The sequence below is a fragment of the Gadus chalcogrammus genome, chromosome 7 (assembly GCF_026213295.1).
Source record: "Gadus chalcogrammus isolate NIFS_2021 chromosome 7, NIFS_Gcha_1.0, whole genome shotgun sequence".
In the NCBI taxonomy this organism is placed as follows: Eukaryota; Metazoa; Chordata; class Actinopteri; order Gadiformes; family Gadidae; genus Gadus; species Gadus chalcogrammus.
The window spans coordinates 12,822,573-12,850,456 of NC_079418.1; the positions used below are offsets into that span (position 1 = coordinate 12,822,573).

General features: G+C 45.3%; 1 protein-coding gene across 2 annotated transcripts; it reads left to right on the forward strand.

The window, feature by feature from the left end:
• The first annotated feature begins 215 nt into the window (after nt 1-215).
• rbm27 (RNA binding motif protein 27) lies at nt 216-27,788 on the forward strand. 2 transcript variants are annotated; one of them, XM_056594330.1, is made up of 21 exons: nt 216-401; nt 1,067-1,185; nt 6,662-6,789; nt 7,035-7,102; nt 7,423-7,652; nt 8,162-8,464; nt 12,481-12,714; nt 14,426-14,614; nt 16,388-16,537; nt 16,716-16,872; nt 17,444-17,597; nt 18,596-18,877; nt 19,320-19,445; nt 19,749-19,853; nt 20,395-20,460; nt 21,019-21,207; nt 21,485-21,589; nt 22,883-23,113; nt 23,518-23,601; nt 23,715-23,834; nt 24,767-27,788. In XM_056594330.1, the coding sequence occupies exons 1-21, from the start codon at nt 340-342 to the stop codon at nt 24,857-24,859; spliced, it is 3,195 nt and encodes a 1,064-aa protein (XP_056450305.1). In that variant the 5' UTR covers nt 216-339; the 3' UTR covers nt 24,860-27,788. The 2 variants fall into 2 exon arrangements, with proteins under 2 accessions (XP_056450305.1, XP_056450306.1); XM_056594331.1 differs by lacking the exon at nt 14,426-14,614 and having other exon boundaries at nt 24,767-27,787.
• Nucleotides 27,789-27,884: the final 96 nt, after the last annotated feature.

Below are 27,884 nucleotides of genomic sequence, written 5' to 3' on the forward strand. Positions count from 1 at the left end.
GTAGTTTGTAATAACAACGTCAAACTCCCTTTAATTCGCACTGTCTACAAGCGCAATTTTTCTTTTATACCTTTTTAGAATTGATAGCTAGTGATATTGATACATTCATTTTTCATTACTACAATTGTTATTCTAACAGCATAACGACAACGCATATTTTCCACTGTAACTGTTTTGCGTACGTTACGACACTTCCACTTGTGTGACCATGTGCCGTAAAGCATTCTGACGAATGCAAGTGAAGAGAGCAGAGGCCTTGAATCAAATACAATTTTAGACGATGAGAGTGGGATTAACAGAACGCACTTTCAATTTATAGACAGTATTGGAGTCTCGCTCATGATGATCATTGAAAATGTGGAAGCTTTAAAGTCGTGGCTGGCAAAACTACTGGAGCCAATGTGAGTGATCTGGTGAAATGTCATGTATCCTGCCTGCTAAGTAGCTAGCGCTAGCCACAGAGTGGAGTTATCCATGGAGCCCCCTAGCATCTAGCGCTAGCCACAGAGCGGAGTTATCCGTGGAGCTTCATCTATCCTGCTTGTTAAGGAGCTAGCGCTAGCCCCAGAGTGGAGTTCTCCATGGAGCTCACTAGCATCTAGCGCTAGCCACAGAGTGTTGCTATCCATGGAGCTTCTCCCTAGCATCTGTTGTCAAGTTCCTGCACGAGTTAGCCACTATGGCCGCTAGCTTACTGCATTCTGGAAGGGATAAACAACCCTACTTTTCACCAACTTCGGGAAGTTGTATTGCAGTTTGTCATTGTTTTATGTATGCACTGAATGATGTATGAAAATGGCTCAGTGTAGAGAACGTTAAGGGTGATCTGTAACGTAACTGTCTGCAGCCAGCTGGCTCAGATATCCAGCACAGAGTTATGTATTGATGACACAATTATAGGAAAGCTACCTCTACAGTGTTTCCTTTAGAAAGTGTTGATTGGATTACACATCATTGTCAATTCGTAATAGTGAAGCAACGAATAGACTGCCAAGACTTGTGATTAAACGTTTGTTGAATTAAATAACGATTCAGATATTAATAGCGCATTTATGATGATCTGCAGATGTGAAGCAGATCCCTCTGCGTTGGCCAACTATGTTGTGGCTCTGGTGAAGAAGGACAAACCAGAGAAAGACCTGAAAGCACTCTGTGCTGATCAACTTGACGTCTTCCTACAGAAAGGTATGTTTCTTTTCTTTGAAAGTTTAAATATTTAAATCGGTCTACTTGTTCAACTATATATTGAAATGGATGAAGCAAAACGCACGGCCTAGCTTAGGCCTATTTTTTAATCAGTTTTTTACCTGGTGAGAGCCGGACCCAATCAACATCACAACTAGAACCAAATTGCAAAGAATACACTTGCCTGTAAATACATCTAATATTTACAATGGTTGACCTTATAGGTCAAGGAGATTGCCAAGTCAAAATACGCTCTTCAACAAAAAAATATTTTTCAATGTTTTCCATAGCAATTAAGTTCTGGATTGGAACGTTTGGTTTTTGGGTTAGGATTTTTTGGTTTTTGCCTGTGTGGTATGATTCACTTTTGACAGATATTAAACATATCGGCACACAAACAGCCATTGTAGCGAGAAAATGAACTGGATCGAGTGAGATCTGACTCGATAATACCCAACCTTGAAAGAAAAAACTTTGGGTTACTTAACGTGATCCCTGGTTCTTTGATAACAGAGTGAGGTGTTTCACTATGGGAATCGCCTAGGTGTGACCTAATACGGAAGCTCCAATTGCACTACGTCTGTCCTTGACAGCCAGGTCGGACTGTCCCACAGGGCCCCGCCCCCTGTACCTTTACAGTCGACCCTCCCTCCTCCTCCCCTAATCATTCTATAACGGTTTATTTCCTTGTAAATGCAAGGAAGAACGTGTTGGTGAAACACCTCACTCTGTTATCAAAGAACCAGGGATTACGTTAAGTAACCCAAAGTTATTTTTCTAACTTCGCTCAGTGTTTCACTGTGGGAGATATAGACCACTCCTGTATTGCATACGTCTCTCGAAGCTATGCAAATTCAGCCAGGCAGCAAATATCAGTCTGAGTCTGCTGAGATCGTCTCCAGCACGGCATGAGAAACAGAAGGCCCTGAGACATCAGCCTATGAAATATAACAACGGTGTGAGGTGTAGCCCAGCTCGCCACAGCACAAATGTCACGCACTGACACTCCTCTGAACAAGGCCCATGAAGTAGCCATGCCCCTTGTGGAGTGGGCCCTCAAGCCATGGGGGGGCTGCAAGCCCCTACATCCATGAGTAAGAGATATAGCCTCTACAATCCAGTGGGACAGCCTCTGGCGGGACAAAGGCTTGCCCCTATGGGGAGTAGGGCTGGCCCAAATACCATTTTTCAGGCTTCGAATACTCGTTGGTTTTTCTGAGCGAATATTCGAATACTCGTTCCAGAAAAACACACCATCAAAAACAACATTAATAATCCCTGTATACTCCCTGGAACCGATTTTGACAGTATCTGCATATTTTGTTGAAGATTTAATAGCTTTTGAGCGTTAATTAGTAGGCCCAAGTAAGTTGGAGTTCCTTAGTTTTTCCCCGTTGAAGCGAACAGCTGTCGTTCCGTTCCAAATCAGCTGTCCTCTGCCATCTCAGCCGTTAGGGGAGCTTTTCAATTCATCCTGGAACGTGCATCTTTTCAGGGAATTTGTACAATAAATCCATAACAAATACCGAATATTGATTCTTATGTGTCCATATTATATCCATTATATTGACCGGGTATTCCCAAGACGCTCACGCTCTGCAGCAATCCAGTCACAGTTGATTGGCGCAGCGCTGTACAGCGAACGTAAACAAACAACTAAGCTAAGGTTAGCATTTCGCTAAGCATTACTTTTCCTCCCAAGATCCCGCTAATGTTGTGTTGTAAAGTAAAGGGAAACATATCTATTCTTCCTCCACCTCTCTCGCTTCTCTGCTTGGTGTCGCTTATAGTTTGCCTCCCTCGCTCTGGTAACGTCAGGCACGTGAAAAAACGAAGCTCCGAATACTGATTTAAGCTTCGAATACTAATTTTCCGAACGAGTATTCGAATATTCGAATAATTCGGGCCAGCCCTAATGGGGAGTAGCCCAAGACACAAACAATTACAATTACCCTTTCTGAAAAGCAGCTGACCGACTCACATACACATGCAGAGCCCGCACTGGGCATAATGTATGGAGTCTCTGCTCCTCCGCAGAGGAGAACAGAGGCGGGTGAAACGTCGACAGTTCCACCGTGAGAGACCAATAGGCCGACACAACCACCTTAGGCACAAAAGCCGGATTGGGCCGCAGGCAGACCTTGGAAACCCCCGGAGCAAACTGCAAGCATGAAGGACGGACAGACAATGCCTGTAAATCACTCACACGCTTAGCCGTGGTTAAAGCTAAGAGCAACGCCACTTTCAGCAACACAAACTCTATCCCCACCGCCTCCAACGGCTCAAATGGGTGTTGAGACAGGGCATCCAGCACCACCGATAAATCCCACACAGGGACCAGGGGCCTGGAAACCGGAAACTTGTGTTGCGCCCCCTTCATGAAGCGAAAAACGAAGGGATGCTGCCCCGCGGGCTTATCCCCAAAGCCAACATGACAAGCTGAGATGACCCCCAAGTACACTTTAATCGTGGAAAAGATGGTTTACCAGCGTAGCAGAATCCCAGAGTGCGCGTTTGCGTGAATTGGAACATATCAGATAATCGTCCAGATAAGAGAATACTCTGCCGCCTTTCCTTAGCGGTGACAGTGCTGCCTCCACACACCTGCTGAACACTCTCGGGGCCAACGACGGCCCGAACGGGACTACTTGGTATTCGTAAGCCCTGTTCCGAAACGCGAACCAGAGAAATTTCCGGTGCGTGGGATAGATGGCGACGGGAAAATATGCGTCCGAGAGATCGATCGTTACAAACCAATCTCCTGGACGGATTGAACGACAGAGCACTTTGTGTGTCGACCTCCTGAACGTGTATTTGCGAAGGTGTCTGTTCAACACACAGAGATCTAATATGGGCCGGAGGGACGAGCTCCCTCTCTTTGGATTGAGAAAATAACGGGAGTAAAAACCCTGTTGGGCTTGCTTGTTCGAGACAGCCCTGATCGCTTGTTTTTGCAGCAGTGACGATATTTCGTCCTCTAGGATTCGGGCCGCATTCCATGGGTGAACCGCGCATGCGCGCCACTGTTCCCCTCGAACAGCGAGCAGGCCCATGTGATCGTGCTTCAACATGTCACCCTGGGGACCCGAGGGCAGAGGTCCGCTCTCATAGGAGAAGCGTGAGCACCCCCAATGGGAACGCAGGGAGCAAGACTTTAGTTTATTTTGGTTTGTTTCATGCACTTCACCCTTGGCTCTGGGCCTGGTTGTGAAAATGCAGGATTTATTGTTTTCACGTTTAAAAAGAGTGAAAGTGCTTGGTGACACTGTCAACCGTTGCCCCTGTGTCAGTTCGCTCCGATCGTGAGGCGAGAGAAACTGAGAAAGGGCCCCTGGAGAACTTGAACATATCTAGGTCCCTGAACCATGGAACTTGGGGGCTTTGCCCCTCCCAAGCCTTCTTTTCTACATTGGAGGGGAAGAGAGATAAGCTGGGAGCGCTAGGGTGTACGCTTCTTCTTCTCATTCCTGTTTCCTGAGAGTGCTGGTCTCTCTCATTTTCTCCAGTGCTGGACCAAACAGACCCTTGGTTGGGTCATATGCAGCATCCATGACATCGGCTTTCAGCACGTCACCCAGTTCGGAGAGATTAAGCCACAACGCTCTCTTACCTGAGACCGCAAGTCCCATGACTCGACCATAGCCCTGAACTGCGCCCCGTGAGGAGCGTAGGACTAGGTCATTGACAATGCAAATTTCCTCCAAGAGGGCTGGGTTGGGTGATCCCGAGTCTAGCTGACGACCTATTTCTTCTAGGATTTCAGCCTGATGCGCAGATAGCAATGTCATGGCATTGAGTGAGCATACCGACTGTGCTGCATATTTACACATCCTCTGGTAAGTGGAAGCGGTGAGGCGGTCCATCTTACCAGGGAGAGAAGTAACGGTTAATCTCCTTCATTCAGATGGGAACTGCTGGCAGGAGCGGCTTAGAGGGCGGTTGGGCTGGTGGGAGCCTCTTACCGTCATACAGGTCTCTCTCTGCCCCCTCCGCATCCGGTGCCGCCGGCCAGTGAATGCCAAATTTAGCAGCGGCCCGTTTGCACACCTCGTTAGGTTACCGTCCACTGGTTGCACTGCGTCAGAGGCGCTAGGCGGTCTCGACTGCTGGACAGGAAAAGTGGAATCGTCTTCCTCTTCCTCTATCCCGTCCATGTAGAGGTCAGAGTCGGCGTCGCCCTCTGCGTCCTCAGCGCCCGGCTCTGCGTCGAGGAATTCCTCGAATAGCGGGGGTACGAGCGGTGGGTGGAATGTGCGCGCATTTCAGAAGCAGGGATATACCGCACATAAATCTACTTCTAATTTGTCAGTTTGCCATGTGTCTGCCTGGCTAAAAATGCTCCCGGATCTTTTCCATAATAAACAGTACACACACGAGATAGCGATCAACTAAGCTATGATCTAGCATATAAGAAATCGCTCCATTAATTAGTTATTCAGTGTTAACTGGAGAGCAGCTCGCCTTTGCGCGTGCACTGACTGGAAAACACTGTGTAGTAATAGATACCTCCTTACGAAGTACTTACTCAGCCGAACCAGGTTAAAGCCTTAGACTGCGTTCGACGACAGAATCCTTGACGGCACGTCTGTGAACTGTTAAGCAGTTAAAGCTAGCCTTTCAATGGAGAGGAAGTAATTATTTTCTGGTCCCAGTCTATATATGCCCCGGATTACACATATGATGTTTGTGCATTTAAATTATATTTTTTTATGTAAAGAAAACTAAACATTTTCGTGAAGAATTTTGATAATGTAAGGATTTTCCAAGGGCAGGATAAAAGCATCGAAAGAGGTGAAAACCATTATAAATTTGGGCATGTGGAGAGTTTCAGTTATGCCGATGGGGAGATTGTCAGTCTTGTCCACGCCAGTCGCAGGGAGCATGACGGCACATACGAGACATGTAGTCTTTCTCATTGTGTTTTCGCTCCAGCCTTTAACTGAACAAATGCACAATAAACGGTCAAACTCTTGACATGAACAATTATCATTTAAATCCACAAACAACATATGTGTAATCCGGGGAATTTAAAGACCAGAAGATAATTACTTTCTCTCCATTGAAAGTTGAAACCCATTGATATTTTTCGATCTCATGGGTCCCATGGGCTGAGGCGTGACTACGCCACTCTATAGTGAAACACCGAGCGAAGTTAGAAAATAACATGATCTTTTTGCATTTGAAAGATGGAGACAGATTAAAGGCTCTCGCATTAGATGTATTTTAATTATCAATCAATGAAATTAATTGCAAAAGTATATATTGGCTGATCAACTTACAGTTTGGGATTTGATGTCGCTTCGCAATTGTCCAAATAGAGTATTTGCGCTTTCGTAAAAAAAATTATTGCTTATACTCTGCCTGTCTTGTATTATATTGTGAATTTGGACTGCAGTACCCATTTCAAATGCTCCTTGCGAATGTTACATGTTTACGGTTTTAAGTCAACCTAATTCCAATGCTCCATCTATTGCAGAGACGACAGGATTTGTGGATAAACTCTTTGACTGTCTGACAACCAAGAACTACCTGGTGAATAACCCAGCAAAGGAAACTCCAAAGGAAGAGGTGAAACCACTGGCAGTCAAATCTGACTTAGTGGAGGTAAATGAAAGAAATAAGTAACCATTGTTTGATTTAGTTTGTCTATTATTTTAAATGCATGTCATACCTCAAAGCCTGCTGTCCTTTAGGTAGTAATATTTCGATGAATTAGTTAGCTCGGTATTATGTCCTTCATGAATGAACAGAGGAATGTTTTTAAGCTAGGCTAATAGAAAAACTGAACTTCACCGTAACGCTGCAAAATGTGGACATTTATTTAATGGTGGTTTTATTTTTTTAACTAGGCTGAACCGGCTGAGGAGGAGAGAGAAAGTAGGCGGAGGAGAAGCCCTCCGAGAAACCACGAGTCGAGGTAAGGACTCCTCATCAGGACTGATCGCTACAGCCACTGAATACTGTGCAGACACTGTCTGAGACGAAGGACAGGGCAATATCAACCGATGGGACTATTAACCATTTTAGAAGTAAAAAAAAAAAGATGCCCATATACATATTTCTGTGCCTAGTTACACAAATGGGTGTAATTTTTCAGACATTCCCAATTGCTTTGTTTGTAACATAGTAATAGCTAGAATTGCCTTTTTGAAGCCAAGCATGCATTCGTTCTGAAGGACTCATTGTTTAAGCTACGCAACCTGACCAAAACAACCCCCCTCCCCCGAACCCCCACAGGAGCAGGGACGACCGGAGGCGAGAGGAGCGCAAGCGGCGGGACTTGGAGCGCCACGGGAAGGGGGGCGGAGGCGGTGGCAGCGACTCCCACCGGGAGCGGGAACGCCCGGAGCGGCGACGGGGGAGCCCACGGGGGCGGAGCTACAGCCGTAGCCGGAGCCGGAGTGGCAGCCGAGGGAAGAGCAGGGAGCGGGAGCACAGAGGAGGAGGAGGCGGAGGAGGAGGCAGAGGTGAGGACAGGGATCTGAGGAGGAGGAGGTTAAGAGGGACAGGGGGCAGAGGACTTTAACCTGCAGAGCGATGCAACTGTGAGGAGACTGCAGCAGTGGAACCGACCTGGCGGACCCTATGGTTTTGGAGGAGAAGCGCTGGTCTGCATCGCCTGAGTCCTGCAGGGTCTGTGGAGACATGTGGAGCGCGTGGCACGAATTCCATTGGCGATTAAACAGTGCAGGGTGGACGTTTCCCCGTCTCCTCCCAGGTCCACGCGAAACCTTAATCGTCGCTGCGCTGATCCACATCTTTTTTGCTGCTCTGGTTGACTTTAAAACGTTAGATTTTCTGAATATATTGAGAGATATTGGTCTTCTGAGCTGACTTTGTATTTGCTCTCTGTCAATCTTTTCACCATTTTCTGTCTCTCCCAACTTGATCTCAAAAATAATTCAAATTTTGTGTCAAAGTGTCCCCTTTTTGACATCATGGTGTAACCTCCCCCCCCCTCTTTTACGTTTGACAGATTTCAAGTCCAAATATGAATTGGAGAGGAAGGACCCGGACGCCTTCAACTCCTCGTCCTCCTCGTCTCAGCAGGCCCACCTCCCCCCGCTGCTGCCCCTCCCCACGCCGCAGCACCCCTTCTCCTCCGTGGCCCCTGGCGGGCCTGGCCCTGGGGGGCCGGCGCCGGCGCCGGCCCACCTCCCCGACAGCACCACAGACAGCTGGTCCAGCTACTACAACAGCCAGAGGCAAGACGGCGGCAAGCCCTTCAGCAGCAACAGCAAGGGCGCCGCGCTGAAGCAGCGCTGCAGAGACTACGACGGTAGGCGTCCCGTGACCGCTTGAGTTCGGATGTGGTTCTTTGGAATTCCTTGAAATTCTTCCTTGAGGTTGCCAGTTTGATTCCCACGGGCTGCTCCTAGCCGAGTGTCGAGGTGTCGCTGAGCAAGGCGCCTCACCCTAACTGCCCCCGACGAGCGGGCCATCATCTCGCATGGCTTACAGCGCCGTCGGTGTGTTGGATGTGTGTATGAATGGCTGGAAGTCACTTTGGACATAAGCGTCCTAAATGCAAATCATTGACGCGAGTCAAATAATGATTTGTTTTTTAGCCGCTGCTTTATTGTCAAAGCCCTGCAATTGTTATGCAGCTCACGGTGTGTACAATTGTGGTTAAACATCAGCCATTCGGCCCATGGGGACCTCCTCTTTACTAATGACCCCTGCTTGCGGCTCCTCTTCTAGGAACCCCCCTCCCCGTCCCTTTTTGCAGTCCTATAGGAAACGGTTTGGTTTCTAAACGTGTCTGGGGGGGGGTCCCGCCGGCCCACTCTGCTATTGTTCACAGCACCCAACAGGGATCGGCTGTCTTTAATGAGGTGGTCAGGTGAGTCTCCGGGGTCTCACTCTCGTGTCTCTGCAGGGTGTGTGTGAACCGAAGAAGGCTTTGACTTGTTTGTCACTGCACTTTGACACACAGTGACTGCCTAAGAGCACAGCTCCTTGACTACGGCGGTTGTTGAACCGAGCGCCTCCTTATGCTACATTATGTGGAATGTTGTTGATTGTACACAATGGGCATCACAGTCAAAACAGTGTCCTTCATTTCCCCCACCGACCAATGCCATTATAACAGCACGGTCTTTGGGGGGCTGGACCCTAGGGTGACGTGTGTGTGTGTGTGTGTGTGTGTGTAACTATGGGCTTGTGTGTGTGTGTGTGTGTGTGTGTGTGTGTGTGTGTGTGTGTGTGTGTGTGTGTTGACTATGGGCTTGGTGAGATGTGTGTGTGTGTGTGTGTGTGTGTGTGTGTGTGTGTTGACTATGGGCTTGGTGAGATGTGTGTGTTTACTATGGGCTTGGTGAGATGTATTTGTTCTAACAGTGAATTTAGTTCAGACACGAAGGGCTACATTTTGGTATAGATGTTGTTGTGAACCATGTGAAGTAATTGGAATTAGGGGTGTGCACGGGTACACATGTACACATGTAACCGGTTAGTAAATCATAACCGTTTAGGAAAAATCTGTTAACGAAAACCGTAAAAAAATATATATAATCACTGCGCCATTGTTTCAATGGGAATCGCGACGGACCATACATTCAACATAATGTTTACATTTTTGTAATTTATAATCCCAGCCTTTATACCACAGATACTCTAGGGTCTATAGCAGGCATCTCCAAACGCCTGACCGCGGTCCGGGTCCGGACCAAGTGACGGTCCTATCCGGACCCATGACCAATTTAAAATAATAATAAAAAAAAAAAAAACTTTTTATTATTATTATTTCACTATACAAAGAATGATTAGGTATGCAAGTAAAATCATTTCTCACTGAAATACAAATTGAAAGGCAGAATAGTCTGTAGAACAGCATAAAAGCAATGATCTTCACAGAGCGAAGATCATGCACTCACAGACTCCCCCCCTCCCTCCCTCACATGCCGTCTGTCACGGCATGTGCGTAATAGCGTCAATCAAAAAATAGCCAATCAAATTCTTTGTTTGCCGGAAGAGCGATTTGGAATGAGAAAATGGCTTGCTCGTAAATAAGGAAAGTTTACCCCGAATACAGACATTTTAAAGATGAATGGTCTGACCTAATGTATCTGTTTTGTTTACTTGAAATGTTAATATGCGTTACTTTGTCTTACTAGTTTTTCATGGTTAAAAGTAAGCTATTTGGAAATTGAAAATAAATACATCTGAAATTATAAGGTAAGATGCCGTGTTGATTGTATTTGACAAAAGAAGGCTATTAGGACATGGTAGGTTCGGACCTTTCTTGGAAGGAATTTTTAGAAACTGGACCTTGTTCAATTTTAATTGAAGACCCCTGGTCTATAGCATATAACCGCGTTGTCTGATTACAGTTCATTTTTCACGATTTACCAGCCCTCATTTTGAAGAATAATCACTGCGCCATTCGTTTAAATTGGAATCGCAACGGTCTATGCTTTCAACATAAAGTGTACTTATAATTTGAAATTCGTCCCAGCCTTTATACCACAGATAGTATAGGGTCTATAGCATATAACCGCATTTTCTGATTACAGTTTAATGAAACAGTAAGCTGACAACATCCTAATTAACACCGCAACTGCAAATTAACCACACGGAGATAACCATGGAAACCGGTCAAACAAATTTTCTTTTTGCGATCATTCTGCTCGCGCATCCGCCGTGTTGATAAACAAATAATCCCCCTATTGAACGAAGTTAGACCCAGTCAGCGCGACCGCGTTCCACTTTAAAAAATAAATAAAAAATTAATTAATTAATAAAAAAACGGTTAACCGTGTACACGAAAAAAATAAAAGGGGTCGTGTAACCGTTTACACCCCTAATTGGAATACTATCAGTTTATAACTGAATTGCGATACATCATGCAATGATCCTCAGATGTTCTGTTTTGTGAATGGGAAGCATAGAGATGGAGACAAATTGTGAGTGTTGGTGAGGGCAATCATTATTGATAACGGGTTAATCATAAAATTGTTATATAGCGCAAGCGGAAAAGAGCAAGATTTTGAATTCAAGCCACCAAAAGATCGTCCCTCTCACCCCCAAGCTGTTTCCCAAACTTATGGCTCATACACAGGCAGTCGAAGCGGATATTCTCGCATCCCTTTTCACTCCCTAATAGCAGACTGATCAATAGAGCTGTTAAATCGTACCTGCAACCCCTCAAGTGAGCATGTGGCATGTGTCGGTTAATTGTGCGGTCTGTATCAACAACAATGTTTCAGCAATCGAGGATTTACTGGATTCTCAACCATTTATTTTGTTTTTGCTGGGGTCTCGACTGGGGCTGTCTCTTTTTATTCGATATTTGAATATGCATTCGAGCATGACGTGAAATATCCGTATTTGAATATATCAATATTATCAAATCGTTTCTTAAAGTGACATGTTGTGTAGCGCAGTTTTTACAGTTTATGATTAGAACGTTTGTTTTTTACTTTATTTTTGCCTTCTCATCCATTCGCGGGCACTCTAATCTAGCGAATTGTATGTCCTGTTTTGATAATGGACATCGCACAGAGCAGCCAACCTGAGTGGAAAATTGCGACCTCTAGTGGTCCACGCAGACGGCAACACGCTGCATCGGCGGAAAGACACAGGCTAACGCAAACCCCCCGCTTCTCTCAACATTGACGCGCAAATACCTGTGAGTGTGCCAGGCACGTCTGTGCGCACCGAACGTGTGTTCTCGACCACAGGTAACATCGTGAATAAAAAGAGAGCCACACTTGATGCAGATGAAGTTTATAGACTGGTGTTTCTAGCAAACATTAAGAAATTATTTTCTTGCAGATAGGCTATAGGCCTTACTCCTGTTTGAGTTGTCATGTCATTGTTTGCGCTGTGCAGTTACGATTCTGTTTTTTTATTTTTTATTGCATACCCTCATTTGTGATATTCATAGTGGCACTTGCTATTAAGTTATGGCCTAAATCCTGTTTATGTTTCCTCTTGTCGCGTAGTAAATTTTTGATTGAGTCTCAGATAAGGTTTTTCATTTTTTTGGGGGGGTCGAAGTGAAAGCAAAAGTGACAGCCCTAGTCTCGACCCGTTTCTCTGTGTGTTTACTGGGGTCTCGACCCGTTTCTCTGTTTTTACTGTGGTCTCGACCCGTTCGTTTTTACTGGGGTCTCGACCCGTTTCTTTGTTTTTACAGGTGTCTCAAACCGTCTTTGTTTTTACAGGGGTCTCGACCCGTTTCTTTGTTTTTACTGTGGTCTCGACCCGTGTCATTTTTTTTTACAGGGGTCTCAACCCGTTTCTGCGTTTACTGTGGTCTCAACCCGTTCCTTTGTTTTTTTACTCTTGCAGAAAAGGGCTTCTGTGTCCGTGGCGACCTGTGCCCCTTCGACCACGGCAACGACCCCCTCGTCGTGGACGACGTCACCCTGCCCGGCATGATCCCCTTCCCGCCGCCGCCCGTCATCCCCCCTCCGCCGGTCGGACTCTCCATGCCCCCCAACGTCGAGCCCCCGCACCCGCACAGGATGCCCGCCATGCCCCACTACGGACAGCCGCCGCCGCCCGGCGTCTTCCCCATGACCCGTGAGTAGATCCATCAGGACCTCTCCCCTGGTTTACTAGTCCAGTCCTCCCCCAGGACCTCTCCCCTGGTTACCTAGTCCAGTCCTCCCCCAGGACCTCTCCCCTGGTTTACTAGTCCAGTCCTCCCCCAGGACCTCTCCCCTGGTTAACTAGTCCAGGACCTCTCCCCTGGTTTACTAGTCCAGTCCTCCCCCAGGACCTCTCCCCTGGTTAACTAGTCCAGGACCTCTCCCCTGGTTAACTAGTCCAGGACCTCCTCTCCCCTGGTGAACTAGTCCAGGACCTCCTCTCCCCTGGTTAACTAGCCCAGGACCTCCTCTCCCCTGGTTAACTAGCCCAGGACCTCCTCTCCCCTGGTTAACTAGCCCAGGACCTCCTCTCCCCTGGTTAACTAGCCCAGGACCTCCTCTCCCCTGGTTAACTAGTCCAGGACCTCTCCCATGGTTAACTAGCCCAGGACCTCCTCTCCCCTGGTTAACTAGCCCAGGACCTCCTCTCCCCTGGTTAACTAGTCCAGGACCTCTCCCATGGTTAACTAGCCCAGGACCTCCTCTCCCCTGGCAGTCAACTAGATACTGATATCCTCTGTATTGTTTATTGCATATGCAGTCATTGTGACTTGTATATTAATCGTTTCTTTCACTCCCATAGTGAAATAGATTAGTTGTCTCGGCAACAGAGATTGGCGAGATAGCCTTTTGAACCAATTCCTCTGTCGTTATAATTCTCTCCTTTCATTTTGTGTGTGTGTGTTTCTAGTTCTCTCTGTGGATCCTTTAAAAAATCAAAACTCACTTATAACATCACAATATCGACTACAATAACCGTTTCAGTTCAGAGTGGATATGAAATCTTTTAGCCGAGCTAGTAGTTGGGTATTGTGACCACAATTTAAAAACTTTAAGGGGAATATGTCTATTTTCTTTCTTTATTTCATGTATTTTTGGTAAGGTACCATCATTGAATTTTGTCATATTGTGAAAAGCTTAAATGTTGGTTGTTGTCCTTTGTTGTTATATTTTGAGACACCCAAAGTTGTGTATAGATACTGTGTCTCATTAGAAGAGTTTGTATATTTACTTTCGTTTTGTTTAGGTACACTAAATCTATTTCAACAGTTTGGCCTTCTATGGTACTAAATAGGGATATCTATAACATTTTCAAAGCATCATTTTTTATTTTTTTCTACACGTGGCTTGATAAATGCCGATGACCATTTCGAGTCAATATTTCAAATTAATATTTTATATATTATTACTTCCAACTTCTCTGTAGTTATAGATGCCAAACTAATAGTACATGTCCAATGGAACACACTTTCAGATACAGATGACCTTATGAATCCCGGAGGTAAAGCCCCTCTGCTCAAGGCAGAAACATTAGCCAGTTCAACAGTCCACTTCATAGAAATGGACTTAAAAAGAGACATGACAAATCAAGGTCAAACCATTTAATATGAATACATTGATCTATTGAGCAGTCTGAGTATGGCTCAAACCTACACAGTAATGGTTAAGGTATTTTATTTATTTATTTATTCTTGCATTATTGGAAAGTGGGCGGGGACAAGCTCAAGCGGAGTGTTGGGTTTCCTTAAAGAAAAAAAGAGCAATATGTGGATGTGTCATACAGCACAGCTCCGCCCCTTCACACGCTTGTCTAAATGTCAAGTCATTCCTGTATCTGAGGCATTAGCTTGTGTCTCCTTCAGGGCCCCCACTGATAGCTACCGGCGGGATAGAAACCCCCAACCACCAATCGGCTATCACCTCCTCGGCGCCGATTGGACCGCCAGGCGTTGGGCGCCCGCCTCCTCTTCCACTTCCTCCTCGTCTTCCTCCACCGCCGCCGCCTCCCTCCTCGTCTGTGCCTCTACACCCCCAGTATGCCCAGTCCGAATGTAAGCAGCGATGCTTTTCCTGGCTCAGATTGGAACTTGTTTCTTTGGTGGCGGTGTTGTCTTGCGTGTGTAATTTTGGCTTTTTAATTCATCTTATTTTTTTTGAGGTTCTATTTTTTTTTTGTCTAGGTATTTATTTTATTGTTTGACTGATAATTCATAAAGGATATCTCATAGCTCAAACTGTAAAAAATACTTTGCATACACCACGGTGCAATGTCTTTCAATGCATGTAATTTCCCTTTATGCAACAAATGGGTTATACGGTTCACAAATTCATTTATCTACATATCTGGCACTTGCCACATTTCTTATCTATGGATCTGGTACTTGCCACATTTCAACCCCAATCTGCAGTAGGCCATATACGGTGTGCTTCCTGTTTTCTTAAGGGACTTAATCATGATCTTCTCAGGTCTAAGATCCTATTGTATTCTATTTAAGCCACTAGGAATTACTAGGAATTCAACTTATCACAAACTGAAGATATAGTTCTGCATGATATATTTTAAGGCAATATCACTTGGCAATTTCTATAGGCACAGGGTTGTACAATTTTTTTTGGCTTGTGTAAACTTCGATTTTTCATAGTCTTTTTTTCTTCTCAGGTTTTAAATGTTCTTAAAGGGGGGATTTTATGCCGCCAGGTGTGGGTGTGAATAGCCATTACTAGCCCTTTTAAAATCTGCCTTTCCCTGTTTTTTAGTGACATTACTAGTGGGAGTGCCACTGACATGTATGATGGCTAGATAAGCAACATTTGCTACAGTCCAATGTAGCTGGTACAGTAGGCTGGTAGACTGACGTAGCCGTATTTCCAAATGCTTGTAATGGCTAATCACACTCACACCTGGCAGCATAATATCATGCATCTAATATGATTTTACAATAGTCTATATTCTATCCAATGACTACTGTAGCTATAACTTTGAACCAGAAGGTGGCACTGCTGATAAGCACAATATTGTGTTAAATAACAAGACTGACCTTATTGAATGTTTATTTTGTATTGTGGAGTGCCCCTAATAGCTGTTTGTATGGTATACTAGCACTACTTAATATCACGTTTTCAAGGGGCCAGTAACAAAAACATGGAATTATCTGTTTTTGATTTTACTGATCTCCCCAAAGTCGAGAACACACAGTTATCTTGAGGGCTGGAATATAAATGACCTCTCACTGAATCCATACTGTTAAAAACTGAAATGTTGTGATGTGCTTTAAGAAATGTTAAGTATTTAAATGAGCAAAGGCCCACATTTGAAGAGATGCTATGCTAATGGTTCAGAGAGACGTAATGGTGTTTAAATAATTGAAAAGGAGCTTAATGGATATCTATAGTGTAGCGGATCTATTCTTCCCTTGCCCCCAGCAACAACAGTTTAATTACAACAGTGACCCAGTTGTAAGTAAAAGAGCATCATCTGCTGTGAATGCATGTCTTCACACGTTGTAATGGGTATTTCTTAAAGCCTACCCTTTTGATTTGTACCTCATTATATTGTGATCAGATGGATGAACAAACCAAATTCTAAAGCTTACAAATGCATCCCATAACGCAGTTGTATGTGATATCTTCTTCAAAGGTCTTTCCTGTATTTTTCTTAGGGCAGCTTTTTGTGTTTTGTTTGCATGTTCAATGTCTTATTACATTCTGGGACTTCCCCTCGTTATGTTTTAACATCCACCACCTATACCTGCAGTGATCTATCACCAGGTCTCCCGTTGGCTCCTCCTCCCTCTTAAGCGACCCTTTTCTCCACTTGCACGTAGACGGCTACGACCTGGAGGGCTACAACCCCGAGCTGCCGGGCCTGACCGGGCCGGGCCGGCAGAAGCAGTACCGGCAGTTCATCCCTCGCGTGCAGACCCAACGGACCAACCTCATCGGCCTCACCTCCGGGGACGGCCAGAGCTCTCGAGGTGAGAGGCCATCCGCATGATGACACCAATGCGGTCCCCCTAGGCCTTCATACAACTTTAGCCCTCGCATGATATTTTGTTCTGTCTGTTGTAGTGTTGGGATACAGGGTGTTGGTTTCGCTTGGATACCTCTTGGATCTTCCTAAGCAATGTTCTCTTCACCATTGCTTCCATCCAGCTGCCAACATAGTGATTCAGACGGAGCCAGCCCCCGTGGCTCCGGCCCCCAGCAGCAACCTCAATCGCTTCAGCGCAGAGCAGGACGCCCGTAAGAGAGCCCTTGGGGCCATGTGCCCCTCCGAGGCCCCCCCGGCCAAGAAACCCTGGATGGATAAGTAAGGACTCCCCACATGTCACTAGGTTTCACACAATGAAATAGGAGTTTCGAGATTGTCTTGTTCCAGCGCAAGAGCAAAGCTAACGGGAGGCTTTGTTTGGGTTTATTGTTGATGAAGTCGTGTATATTTGTGGAGCCATTAAAGTCCAATTAGTGAATGAAAGAGTATGCCCAGATTCAAACCTTACCATGTTCTGATCAACACGATTAATCGATTCATCGATTTATCCAATAATCGTAGGTTGCAGGCTCAGGAAATATATTTAGACTTCAATAACGAATCGTTGACGACGGTCATGTGGCGGTTGTCATGCAAAACAACTCTTGAACTTTGCGTTATCTCTCTTCTAAATAATGTACTTTTTGTGTCTCGCTGATTTATTGTGTAGCATCTGATAGGGCAGCAGCATTTTATAATTATTGTATAAAAGACTTGATATTTATTGCGAAACACAGACCATAATATCTGGATGGTCTGACGAGGCTAATGCAGATTAAGGGGAAAAAAATAAATAAATTAAACCAAGGTTCCCCGGTAGCGTCCTTATGTCCCCCCCCCTGTATTGCAGCCCGGGTTTCAACAACCCACACAAGCCCCCTTTCCCCAAGAGGAACCACTACGTCAACACCAAGCTGGAGGTTCGCAAGATCCCCCGGGAGCTGAACAACATCACCAAGCTAAACGAGCACTTCAGCAAGTTCGGGACCATCGTCAACATCCAGGTAACCCCGAGAGACGCTTTCAACATTCGTTATGGGGTGGATGGCCCGGCACTCAAGCCATCATATCCATTATCAAAATGCTGCCTGAACGTCCTCCAAAAGTTGCCCAATCCGGCGGGTAAAAACGTCCAATCTGGCAACACTGCTGGACGACCTCACGCTCCAGCGTCAACGTAAATCAATGAGTCCAACTGAAAACGAAGCCAGTATGAAAAATGGTTTGAACGAAGGGAAACGGTTGTTTCCCTTCGTTTTATTGAGTTTTATTGAGTTAACTCAAAAATTATTGAGTTAGGATGTCTTAAGAAGTAGGAGTGTCAGAATGGACAGACGTCTTCAATGAAAACAGCTGAAAACAAAGACGGAATGAAACTAAAACTGTGATTCTGAAGAAAGTTTAAATGATATCGAAATTCCGTTTCGATATTATGGAAGATACAAGTGTGTAAATTTGTTAAATGGTTTGAACGAAGATAAACGGTTGAAAATGTATTTATTTACGTCTTAAACAGTTGAAGTACCAGAGTCAATGGGAGGACGGCTCCGCTGTCCTCCCATTGACTCCCATGTAAAAAAAATAAATTAAAAAGTAGAAAATCGTAAGTATATAATATTAAAACAATCTGAAAAGAAGCGCGATTCCAAGCTATTCTGAACATTTTAAAATTGGAATGGACTCTAGGTGAAAAATTGAGGAAGGAGATAGGTCCCAAAGTTTGTAGAGAATAATAAAGAAGAAATTTAGAGGGAAAGAATAAAACTTATGAAGAACAATAGTTGAGCGCTGCGTACAGCACTCGCCTAATAAAATACAACCGTTTTACTGCTATTTGATAGTGCCGTCAAGTTTGACCACTTGAGTGCATTTATTGCAGTAGGAATATAAGAAAATGTATCTATTGCACCTAACCCTAGGCAGCATGATTTTACATCGCATACGTTGTGAGTGCCGCAGTTCGGTCCATTTGGCTTCAACCCGTCCCTTGGCCCCCTCCCAGGTGGTGTTTGGCGGGGACCCGGAGTCGGCGCTGATCCAGTACACGGCCAACGAGGAGGCCCGGCGGGCCATCTCCAGCACAGAGGCGGTCCTCAACAACCGCTTCATCAGAGTGTACTGGCACCGGGAGGCCACAGACTACCCCCTCTCCGCCGGCCCTGGGGGGGGCGCGGGTGGCGGTATCGGTGGAGGTATCGGTGGAGCGGTCGGGGCGCTGCAGCAGGAGCAGAGCTCCGGGCCTCAGGGGTCCGCTCCGGCCCACCAGCACAGCAACATGCACAAGGTAGGCACAGGGACCCTGAGCCCGTTCTGCCGACATATCACACTCAGACGATAGAGACGGCTGACAGAGGAATGACAAACAGCTCGCGGCCCAATGCAAAATACAATCGGGATGAGAAGCGAAAAAATGTTCTGTATTTCTCTTTTCTTTTAAAGCTCCTAATAGGAATGATTTTTAAAGAGTTGTAAAGAGGGATGACAGAAAAGAACAAGGGCCAGATGTTGAAAGAGATGCCCTTATTGTGTCAGAAATACATTTGTTCATACAGAGGCAGGAACAGTCAACTAGATACAAATATTCTCTGAGCATTTGACCCACTATTAGCTGACGGACGGCTCTCATTTATAACCAATTGCACTCAACTGACGGCTCCTCGATCGTAGCAGCACCCTTCTAACAGTCATGGTCCGGGTCCCGTCTGTCTGTCGGTGTATTCCCCCAGGGCATTATGCAGCACAACCCAGCGGCCTACGTGTTGAACAACACCCTACCCAAGCACAGGCCCATGGCGGCCGCCTCTGCAGTCAGAGTGGACGGCCTGCACCCGGCCGCTGGCGACCCCGCTGCTGTACGGCCAACGCGCAGGCTTCACCTTCCTTCCTTAGAAAACCTATACTTTCTTTTGCTTTGTCAAACAAAGCAAGCTTACTTGAAAAAAAAAATCTCTTTGGATACTGTTGAAATGGGCTGTGGCATTTATTGATCGAATAATATACATATACACTTGATAAGGAATTGTTAAATACAAAAAAAAATCAATGATTATTTATTACGGTGGGTGTTTTTAATTTGCGTTTTGCACAGTTCTCCCCCTCTAAACTAATTTCCAGAGCTGTTATGTGACTTCTGTGTCTCTCTATCTGGCCCCCAGCCCACTCCGACCGCGGGTCAGAGGAGCATGTACGCGCCCAGCGCCCACAAGTCCTCCAAGGGGAAGATGGCTAAAGTGCACCACGAGGTGCTCAAGAGGAAGCAGGCATGTAGCAGTCCCACCCTCGCGTTAACCCTGGATTCATGTTTTGAATGTGGCCCTTTATGTTGGACATAAATCTCATGCAGCCCTGTGTGTGTGTGTGTGTGTGTGTGTGTGTGTGTGTGTGTGTGTGTGTGTGTGTGTGTGTGTGTGTGTGTGTGTGTGTGTGTGTGTGTGTGTGTGTGTGTGTGTGTGTGTGTGTGTGTGTGTGTGTCACACAACCTCAAATACGCCACTTATGTAATTGTGCACAGAAATATTCACTTGCTGCATCAATATACATCTAAAACACGTGTCGATGTTGTGTTCAAAGAAATGTTACTTCGATCCAAGAAGAGTTTTTCATTGGCTCACACTTGTTTTCAAGCACATCTAGAGTGTGAGTATGATTGATGAGGTGACGTCATCTGCTTTTGTTCCGACACAAAGCCCTGCTTGAATTTAAGGGGAAATCCGTGGGGGTTGGAAGTGCTGAGCTCGTCTTAAAGGAGGTTTGGGAGGACGTGTCTCTAACATCCTGTAAATGATTTTTTTTTTTGATCAGGAGACATTGAAGCTCCAACAGGACATGAGGAAAAAGATGCTTGACACCCAAATAGAGTGTCAGAAGGTAAGACCATCTTGCATATGTTAAACACGTCTGCCAAGTATGTTGTCTTCGCCGAGCTGCCTGCATTAACACTCCCAGGGCACGTTAACAAGTACATAGTAAAACATAGGGTCTCATACCCCAGATGTACATTGAACTGGATGCCCGAAACCGATTTGCAAAAGTGGGTCCGATCCATTAAAGCGTGTTGTAAAAGTGCTGCATCCATGAAAGATGTTTCACAAATGTTAAAATGTAATGATGAAAAGCGTGTGGTGTAATGCAACAGTTGAGTTAGAGCTATTACTTAACCCAAACATTTTCAACCCAATATTTAACCCAACCATCGAAATCCCTATTCTAAACAAAGCCATATCTTACCCAATACTATCCCAACCATTTTTAACCCAATACTAAAACCAACCATCTCTTACCCAATATTAAAGCTGGCCATTAATTGCCTCATACTGAAACAAAACCATCGCTTCTTCCTAACAAATGACCTAGACATGACCATTTCTAACATCATCAGCCAGCTCACCCTATCGGTTACATTCGTTCAAATGACTCCTCCCTCAGGCGCTGATCAGCCGGCTGGAGAGGAACCGGGCGATGAGGCCCGAGGAGAGGGCCAACATCATGAAGACCCTGAAGGAGCTGACGGACAAGATCAGCCTGCTGCAGAACGACATGAACCCCACGGCGCTGGTCACCAACGCCACGGCCCTCCCCCTCCCCAACCACAGCCAGCCCAAGAGCAAGATAGACGTAAGGCTTGAACACAAGGAGGAGAGCAACACTGTGTGTGTGTGTGTGTGTGTGTGTGTGTGTGTGTGTGTGTGTGTGTGTGTGTGTGTGTGTGTGTGTGTGTGTGTGTGTGTGTGTGTGTGTGTGTGTGTGTGTGTGTGTGAAAAATCGATTTGGATATTGCTGAATTGGGCTGGGGCATTTATTGATGGATTAATGGATACATTTGTTGCACTTAATAACAAATTGATTAATAGAAAAAATCCATGATTATTTATGTGTGTGTGTGTGTGGACAGGCTCATAAGGAGCTGTTGGATGCCGAGCTGGACTTCCATAAGAAGATGAGTTCTGGGGAAGACACCACAGACCTGAGGAGGAAACTGGGCCTGCTGCAGGTGGAGGTGAGGCAAACCCCTGCCTGTACCACATTGGACCACAAAACATTATATATATCTATGATATCAATATTCAGTTTGGTTTCACTTGTGGGGAAGGAAACGCCACTAGAATGTTATTCAACAGCTCGCTGCGTTGAGAGTGACGGAGGCGTCCATGGCAGATCAATGAGCCAGCGGCTCGGCCTTCAGATGGCTTTAGTGTCTTTGGTGTATTTTCGCCTTTTCTGAGGCCAACAGTATGACGGTGACACCCAACCGTGGGCTCTGCCTTAAGGCGGCTCCCCACCGGAGCACAGGGCTAATCTGGGGCTGTAGCCCGCCCGGTCCGGGCTGCTGAGCTCCACCACGACCACCATCATCCATTTTAATTGGATCACAGCATTTGTTTGCAACACTGAGAAAAACACGTGTTCCATCTCATGTTTTCCCCCCCCCCTACCCTCGGTCTCGCCCTACTTCCACACTCTCCTCATCCCTGATGCTCTTGAATTAGCTGCTGGTTAAAAATGCATAACCCCCCCCCCCCCCCCCCGCCCCTTCATCCGTTCCCTACCCCGGCCTGACCCCCCCCTCCTTCATTCTGCACATTAAACACCCGCCACTTAAGCTAGCCCAGCAGGCCACGCGCTAACGTAGCTGCCAAGGCAGACACGGCCGCTACACTGATGGACGCCCTCCTCATTAAAGATGGAGGCTGTGCTAGGGGTTCAGGACAGGGGGGGAGGGGGGGTGTGGGGGGGGGACAGTGCGCGGGGTAACGTGTGAGAGACGCTGTCAGGGAAGAGCTGGGGAGTCAGGGAGATGGATGGGGTCGAGACGCAGACAAGCGTCCACTGGTGGTGAAAGGCACTGGGGGGTCTCTGTTTGGGCACCGCCGTGGAGGAACGAGCGCCCTGCCGACGTCAGGACCGCAGAGGCCCTCAACAGCTTCCGCAAAAGACTCAAGACTCACTTGTTCAGACTTCACCTAGACTCTTTACAGCCCACCCCTCCTACTCATTGTATGTTGAACGTCCTGGCACTTAATACATGTTTATAGTATGTCGTACTCAGTTATAGTACTAAGTTGTCTAGCATCTTATCCTAGCTAGCTTTTTTGGTATACAGGGAATGGGTTAACCTAGCGATTGTTAGTTCTTGGCACTTGGCTCTTGGACCAAACTGCCAGACGCCGCGTCCTTATGTCCACGTGTCCTCGCGTCTGCTACCACACACACAAACGCACACACGCACACAGAGAGGAGGGTCTTCATTAAAGCAGCGTCAACCCCCTGAACCATAACGCTCTTCCTCCAGGCCACGCGGCTGGGCCTGCTCCGGCCCACGGCGGGACGGGGCCGGGGACGAGGCAGAGGGCTGTCGGACCCCGGACCCCCCCCAATGGTGAGTCGCGGCAGGGGCCGAAGCCGGGACCAGATGGGGCGCGGCGGGACCCAGAACCGCATGGTGGTGGACCACCGGCCCCGGGCCCTGTCCATCCTGGGGGTCACACCGGAGGAGAAGGAGGAGCTGATGCCCCACTTTGTGGTGAGGTCACTCTGGGATCTACTGCTAGTACTAGTACTACTCATTACCGTGGCTATACAGGTCGATATAACACAACCTCTGATATAACGGGTTGCTTGCTTGGACCCCAACTTTACGGCCCGATGTTAATAGATCCAGGAAGTTCATCGTGCTCAAGTTCTTCATCTGCACAATTGAGTTGTTTTTTGCTGCACCAGATCTAAGCTTGATTTAAGCTTTAAAAAAGGAAATATGCACTTTGTTTTCTTAAGGCAAAACAGTGTGAAATAATTCCGATTCTTACTCGCGCAATTTGTGGAATAAGTGCAAACACAAACGTTAAAGCATGGCGGCACGCCTTCAAATGACAACCATGGCATGGACAATTGGAACATACTGAGTTTATTTTATTTGGTTTTTTTCAGAAATTTGGAGAGGTGGAAGACCTGCGAGACCAGGACGCCACCAGTGTCGTGATGACTTTCAGGACACGTAGCGAAGCAGAGAATGTAAGAGAACAACCCACCCCGTCTGTCTGGCCAATGTTCCAACCCAGCGCCCATCACTGTCGCTACGATAACGGCTGGTGTGCTTTTGAATCTGAACAATGTTGTCCTTCCAGGCGGCAAACCAGGGGATGAAGTTCAAAGGTCGCATGCTCCAGATCTCCTGGTACAAGCCCAAGACGCCCTCTGTCACGGCGGAGCCGGAGGAGGAGGATCCCAAGGAGGAAGACATTGCAGTAGGGATTGCTTTGCTTAACCCAGTACCGTCTCACACTGCTCTGTCCCACCTGACCTGTCCATCGCTTGGCGTCACTCTTGGCGACCCGCGGGGCTTTTAGGGATACGGATTTAAAATTAATCTCTCCCAGAAACTTTCAGCGGGAGAAGTTTGTCTTGTGCTCAGCTGGAGAAATGCAAATGATTCTGGAAGCTTTCAGAATGTGTTGAGCGTGAATCCCCAGATAGGGCTGGGGTCAGGCCCCTCAGCACTTAGATACTAGTTTACACATTTGACCCACACGTCGCTGTTTAGAATGACTCCAGAATAACCATTCAGTCAGAGATTCTCGGCTTTTCCGAGGTCTAGAGACATCAATGTTGAACGAGATGCAAAAATCAACAAAAAATGTATGTGTGCTTTAGGGATAAGAAAGTGGGGGGAGGGGGTAATGGAAAACACACCTACAATATTGAGTCTTTCCCAACATAATTTCCCATATACTCCAATATACATGAATATGCTTTTTTTTAATGTTTTCCTGATGAGATATTCGGTAGGTGTTATTGAAACTCAAAAAATAAATCATAACCATAACAGCAGGATGGGAAAGATCCGTTGCAGCCTGAAACTTTGAAATTGTCTCAACTTGAGACAATTTCAATCAGAAGTTGAGACAATTTCAAAGTTTCAGGCTGCAACGGATCTTTCCCATCCTGCTGTTATGGTTATGATTTATTTTTTGAGTTTCAATAATTATGAGAAAATTATTGTAACACGAATCAGAGAAAACAATGTTTTTTATACATATAATTAAACCCTAGGGTTAGGCATCTGGCTCAAGGATGCCTCCAGTCTGCATATTTCAGGATCTAAACTGTTCTGTCCCCCTTCCGTGTCCCTAATTTAATCATACCTAAAAATGACTCTTCTTTATTTCCGATCAAACAGGAGCATGTTGGCTCTTTTTTGCCTGGCGAGGAGGAGGAAGAAGAGGACGAGGATGACGAAGATGAGTACGAGAGTCGATCCTGGAGACGATGAAGGACAAGTGACCCTGCTCTGTCCGGAGCGTTCCTCTGGCCGACTCCGTGGACACCTCGACCTACTCGTTTTCCAGTATTCTTTTCCGAAATTGAAGACTCTTAAGAGTAAAGAAAACAAATTCTTTAGTTACTTGTGTAAAGAATCCTGAGAGAGCAAACCTTTTTGTATCCCTCGATTCATAATAATTTAAAATGTCTCACTTTTGCTGAGAATGATACAAATGTTAAGTTGATCTTATAAATAGAAAAGTAAATCTATGTAAGTTTCATTGTGGTTACCAGATGATTATTATTATCAGTAATGCACAACATTTGTGTCTACTGTGAAGCTGTATTTTTATACATATTTAAAACGAAAAAAAGGTCCTCTCTCCCCAAATTCACAAAGCCTTTGGAAAAGTCTTTTAGATTTTGGATTTCCATTCCATCACTCTCCGAGCGCTCTGCTGCCATGAAGAGATAACGACTAAAGCATGTTCTTTGTTTTTTCTCCTCTGCTTCATTTAACTGTAGTGTCGGTTAATAACACAGCTTTATCGATTTTTTTTAAATATAATTTTGTATGTTCACAATGTCTTATGGTTTCAAACACCAGAGGACAACTCATACAAAATCTAGTTGCGTCTGACTTAATTTATTTAACTTTAGAACCTAAGCTCGCAAATCTGCATGCTCCCTCCCTAACAAACCTACACCCGCGCTTTACCATACAGTTCTCATTTTGCTCCAGACGCACCACAGAAGAGCGCAAGTTGAACAAATACCCCTCCACCCAATTACCCCGCCCACGCCTTTGTAACCATCACAGCCACATGGTCAGCCATTAGTGGCTGACCGTGTGGCTGTGTCTGCTACTCGACAGTGTTGTGCGGTGATATTATTCTGGTCACCCAGTCCTTGTGTTGCTTAACTCTGTGTCCGGTGCCCCTCTTCCACTCAATCGTATGTCTTTGGCTTCCCTTTTCCGTTGGCTTCATCAAGTGCTCCATCTCCCAGTGAACCCGAAGGCCTGACTTTGTGTGAGAAAAGGTCGCCCATTTCAATATGTTGAAAGAGCTACAGAAAAAAGCTTGAATGTAATTTTGAGCACTTTGATTTTAATACATGCTCTCCCCCTATCCCTGCCCCGCCTTAGCTCATTAGCATCAAGGCCAGATTTTTACAACATTTGTGATTTACTTATGTAAATTTTGTAAATGTTTGAGAGATGAAATATTTTTTTTAATTTTGTTTGGTTAAACAAATGATTGATTAGAGCCTAGGGTCTGATTGGCTGTTGGAGAAATATGATTTTGAGCTGCCCAAGTCCCCTCAGATGCTGAAACAGTCCAACAGAGAACACACTTTATGACCACGGTCACTATGGTCACAGCATGTGGGGATATAGTTGTCTGCTAGCCAGTTTGTCATTATAGACTGCGTCAAAACAGCAGATCTCAAAAGGTCCGTTTTGTGAATGAGCAGAATGTTTTGTTTTTTTGATTGAATTTTTGCACCTTCCTTGAAACTATTTAAATATATTTTTGATGCAGGAGGACAATTATTTGTAACATTGATGGGTTTTAATTTTTTTTGTGTGAATGTCGTTTTAAAACTTTGTTTTGGGGGTTTTATGGTCGATGTGAAAGCAAATCCCAATATTCAAATTAAATTGGAATTCACTTAAGGCGCATAGTATCTTCTATTGATACGAGATTCTTTATAAGGTCTATTCTGGATGTAAATGTGTGATGTGTTTAAAAGTGACACCATGCCTGTTGTTGCTATTGATGATCCTAAAAAAGGCACATGTACAATTGCCTGAAATTAACTAACACACTAAGGGTTTTTGCAATACATTAGCACTAAACACATTTAGCCATTTTGCGTTTGAATTGCGCCTCTGTAAACAAAGGACTGAAGGGCATTAGCCTATCGGATTCCTCATTTTTTTTCTTCAATGTTTTCCCCTGACGTTTTTAGTTTAGTAATTCTAACTTGAAAGTGATGTCTAAATTAAAGAAAGTATCTTCTTTCCCTTTTTTGTATATATTTTGGCTGCTACAATGACACAATGTTGTAAAAAAAAAAGTATACATTATAGGAAAACAGATTTGTTACTGTTTATACTTGCAGGATGTGGATGTATTCTCTTGATTTATTCAGTTTGTAAAAAAAAAAAAAGTTTTTCTAATTTACTAGCATGTTTGCTTTTGCCAATAAAGATAGCGGAATGGGTGCTTGAAAGACAATTAAAAGATGGGAAAAAATATTAAATTTAAAATTCAAAAAATAATATTTTGAATAACAATTTGAAATTTAAAAAACATTGGAAAAAAATGCAAAAGAAACCATTCCAGAGAATTTGAGTTTAACACTTGTGTGGTCTCCTTCATTTACCAGTTCGCTTTAATGTGATTGTTTTAAATATTAATCTTTCAGCCGTTTATGAGGCTGTCGGTAGAGGGCTCTGAACACTTGACAGAGTTGCCGTTGTGGTTAATAGCATTTATCAACTTAATTTTAATTGTATATAGCCTATAGCCTACAAATTGCGAATTACCTCATCAAATGATGTGAAAATTAAGCACTAGCGGAATTACTAGGGGTGTGTTTAATTTGGTGTTCGAGACAACTTCTGACATATTCAAATCTTGTTCAATAATACATGAGCATTTCGTACTTTGGGAAGTCAAGTGAAAACACTCGGTCTGTTTTGCTTAATGTAAGAAATGCCGGATCTCCCCTGGGATTTGATGTCGTGGCCTGTCCTCAGCGCCCCTGGTCGCCCGTCTCGGACTGTACCATCTCGAGTTGGGTAGGGGGTTATTTTTTCTTTTCGTTATGTAAGGTTTATTTGCATTTTACGATTTATTTGATAGTGAGATAGACAAGAAGGTATGGATGAGAGAGGAGAAGACGTGCAGCCAAGGACCACGGGCAGGAATCGAACCGGGGTTGCTTCGATCAAGATGGGGCCTTAAGGTACACACTCTACCCGTCGAGCCAACAGTGGGACGGCGGTGTTGAATGCATCTGAGCGA

Coding starts and splice junctions, on each gene's coding strand:
- rbm27 (XM_056594330.1), top strand. CDS start 340: ATGATGATCATTGAAAATGTGGAAGCTTTAAAGTCGTGGCTGGCAAAA. Junction 21,590..22,882: donor TGGGCCTGCTGCAGGTGGAG/GTGAGGCAAACC, acceptor CTCTTCCTCCAG/GCCACGCGGCTGGGCCTGCT. Junction 23,835..24,766: donor CCAAGGAGGAAGACATTGCA/GTAGGGATTGCT, acceptor CCGATCAAACAG/GAGCATGTTGGCTCTTTTTT.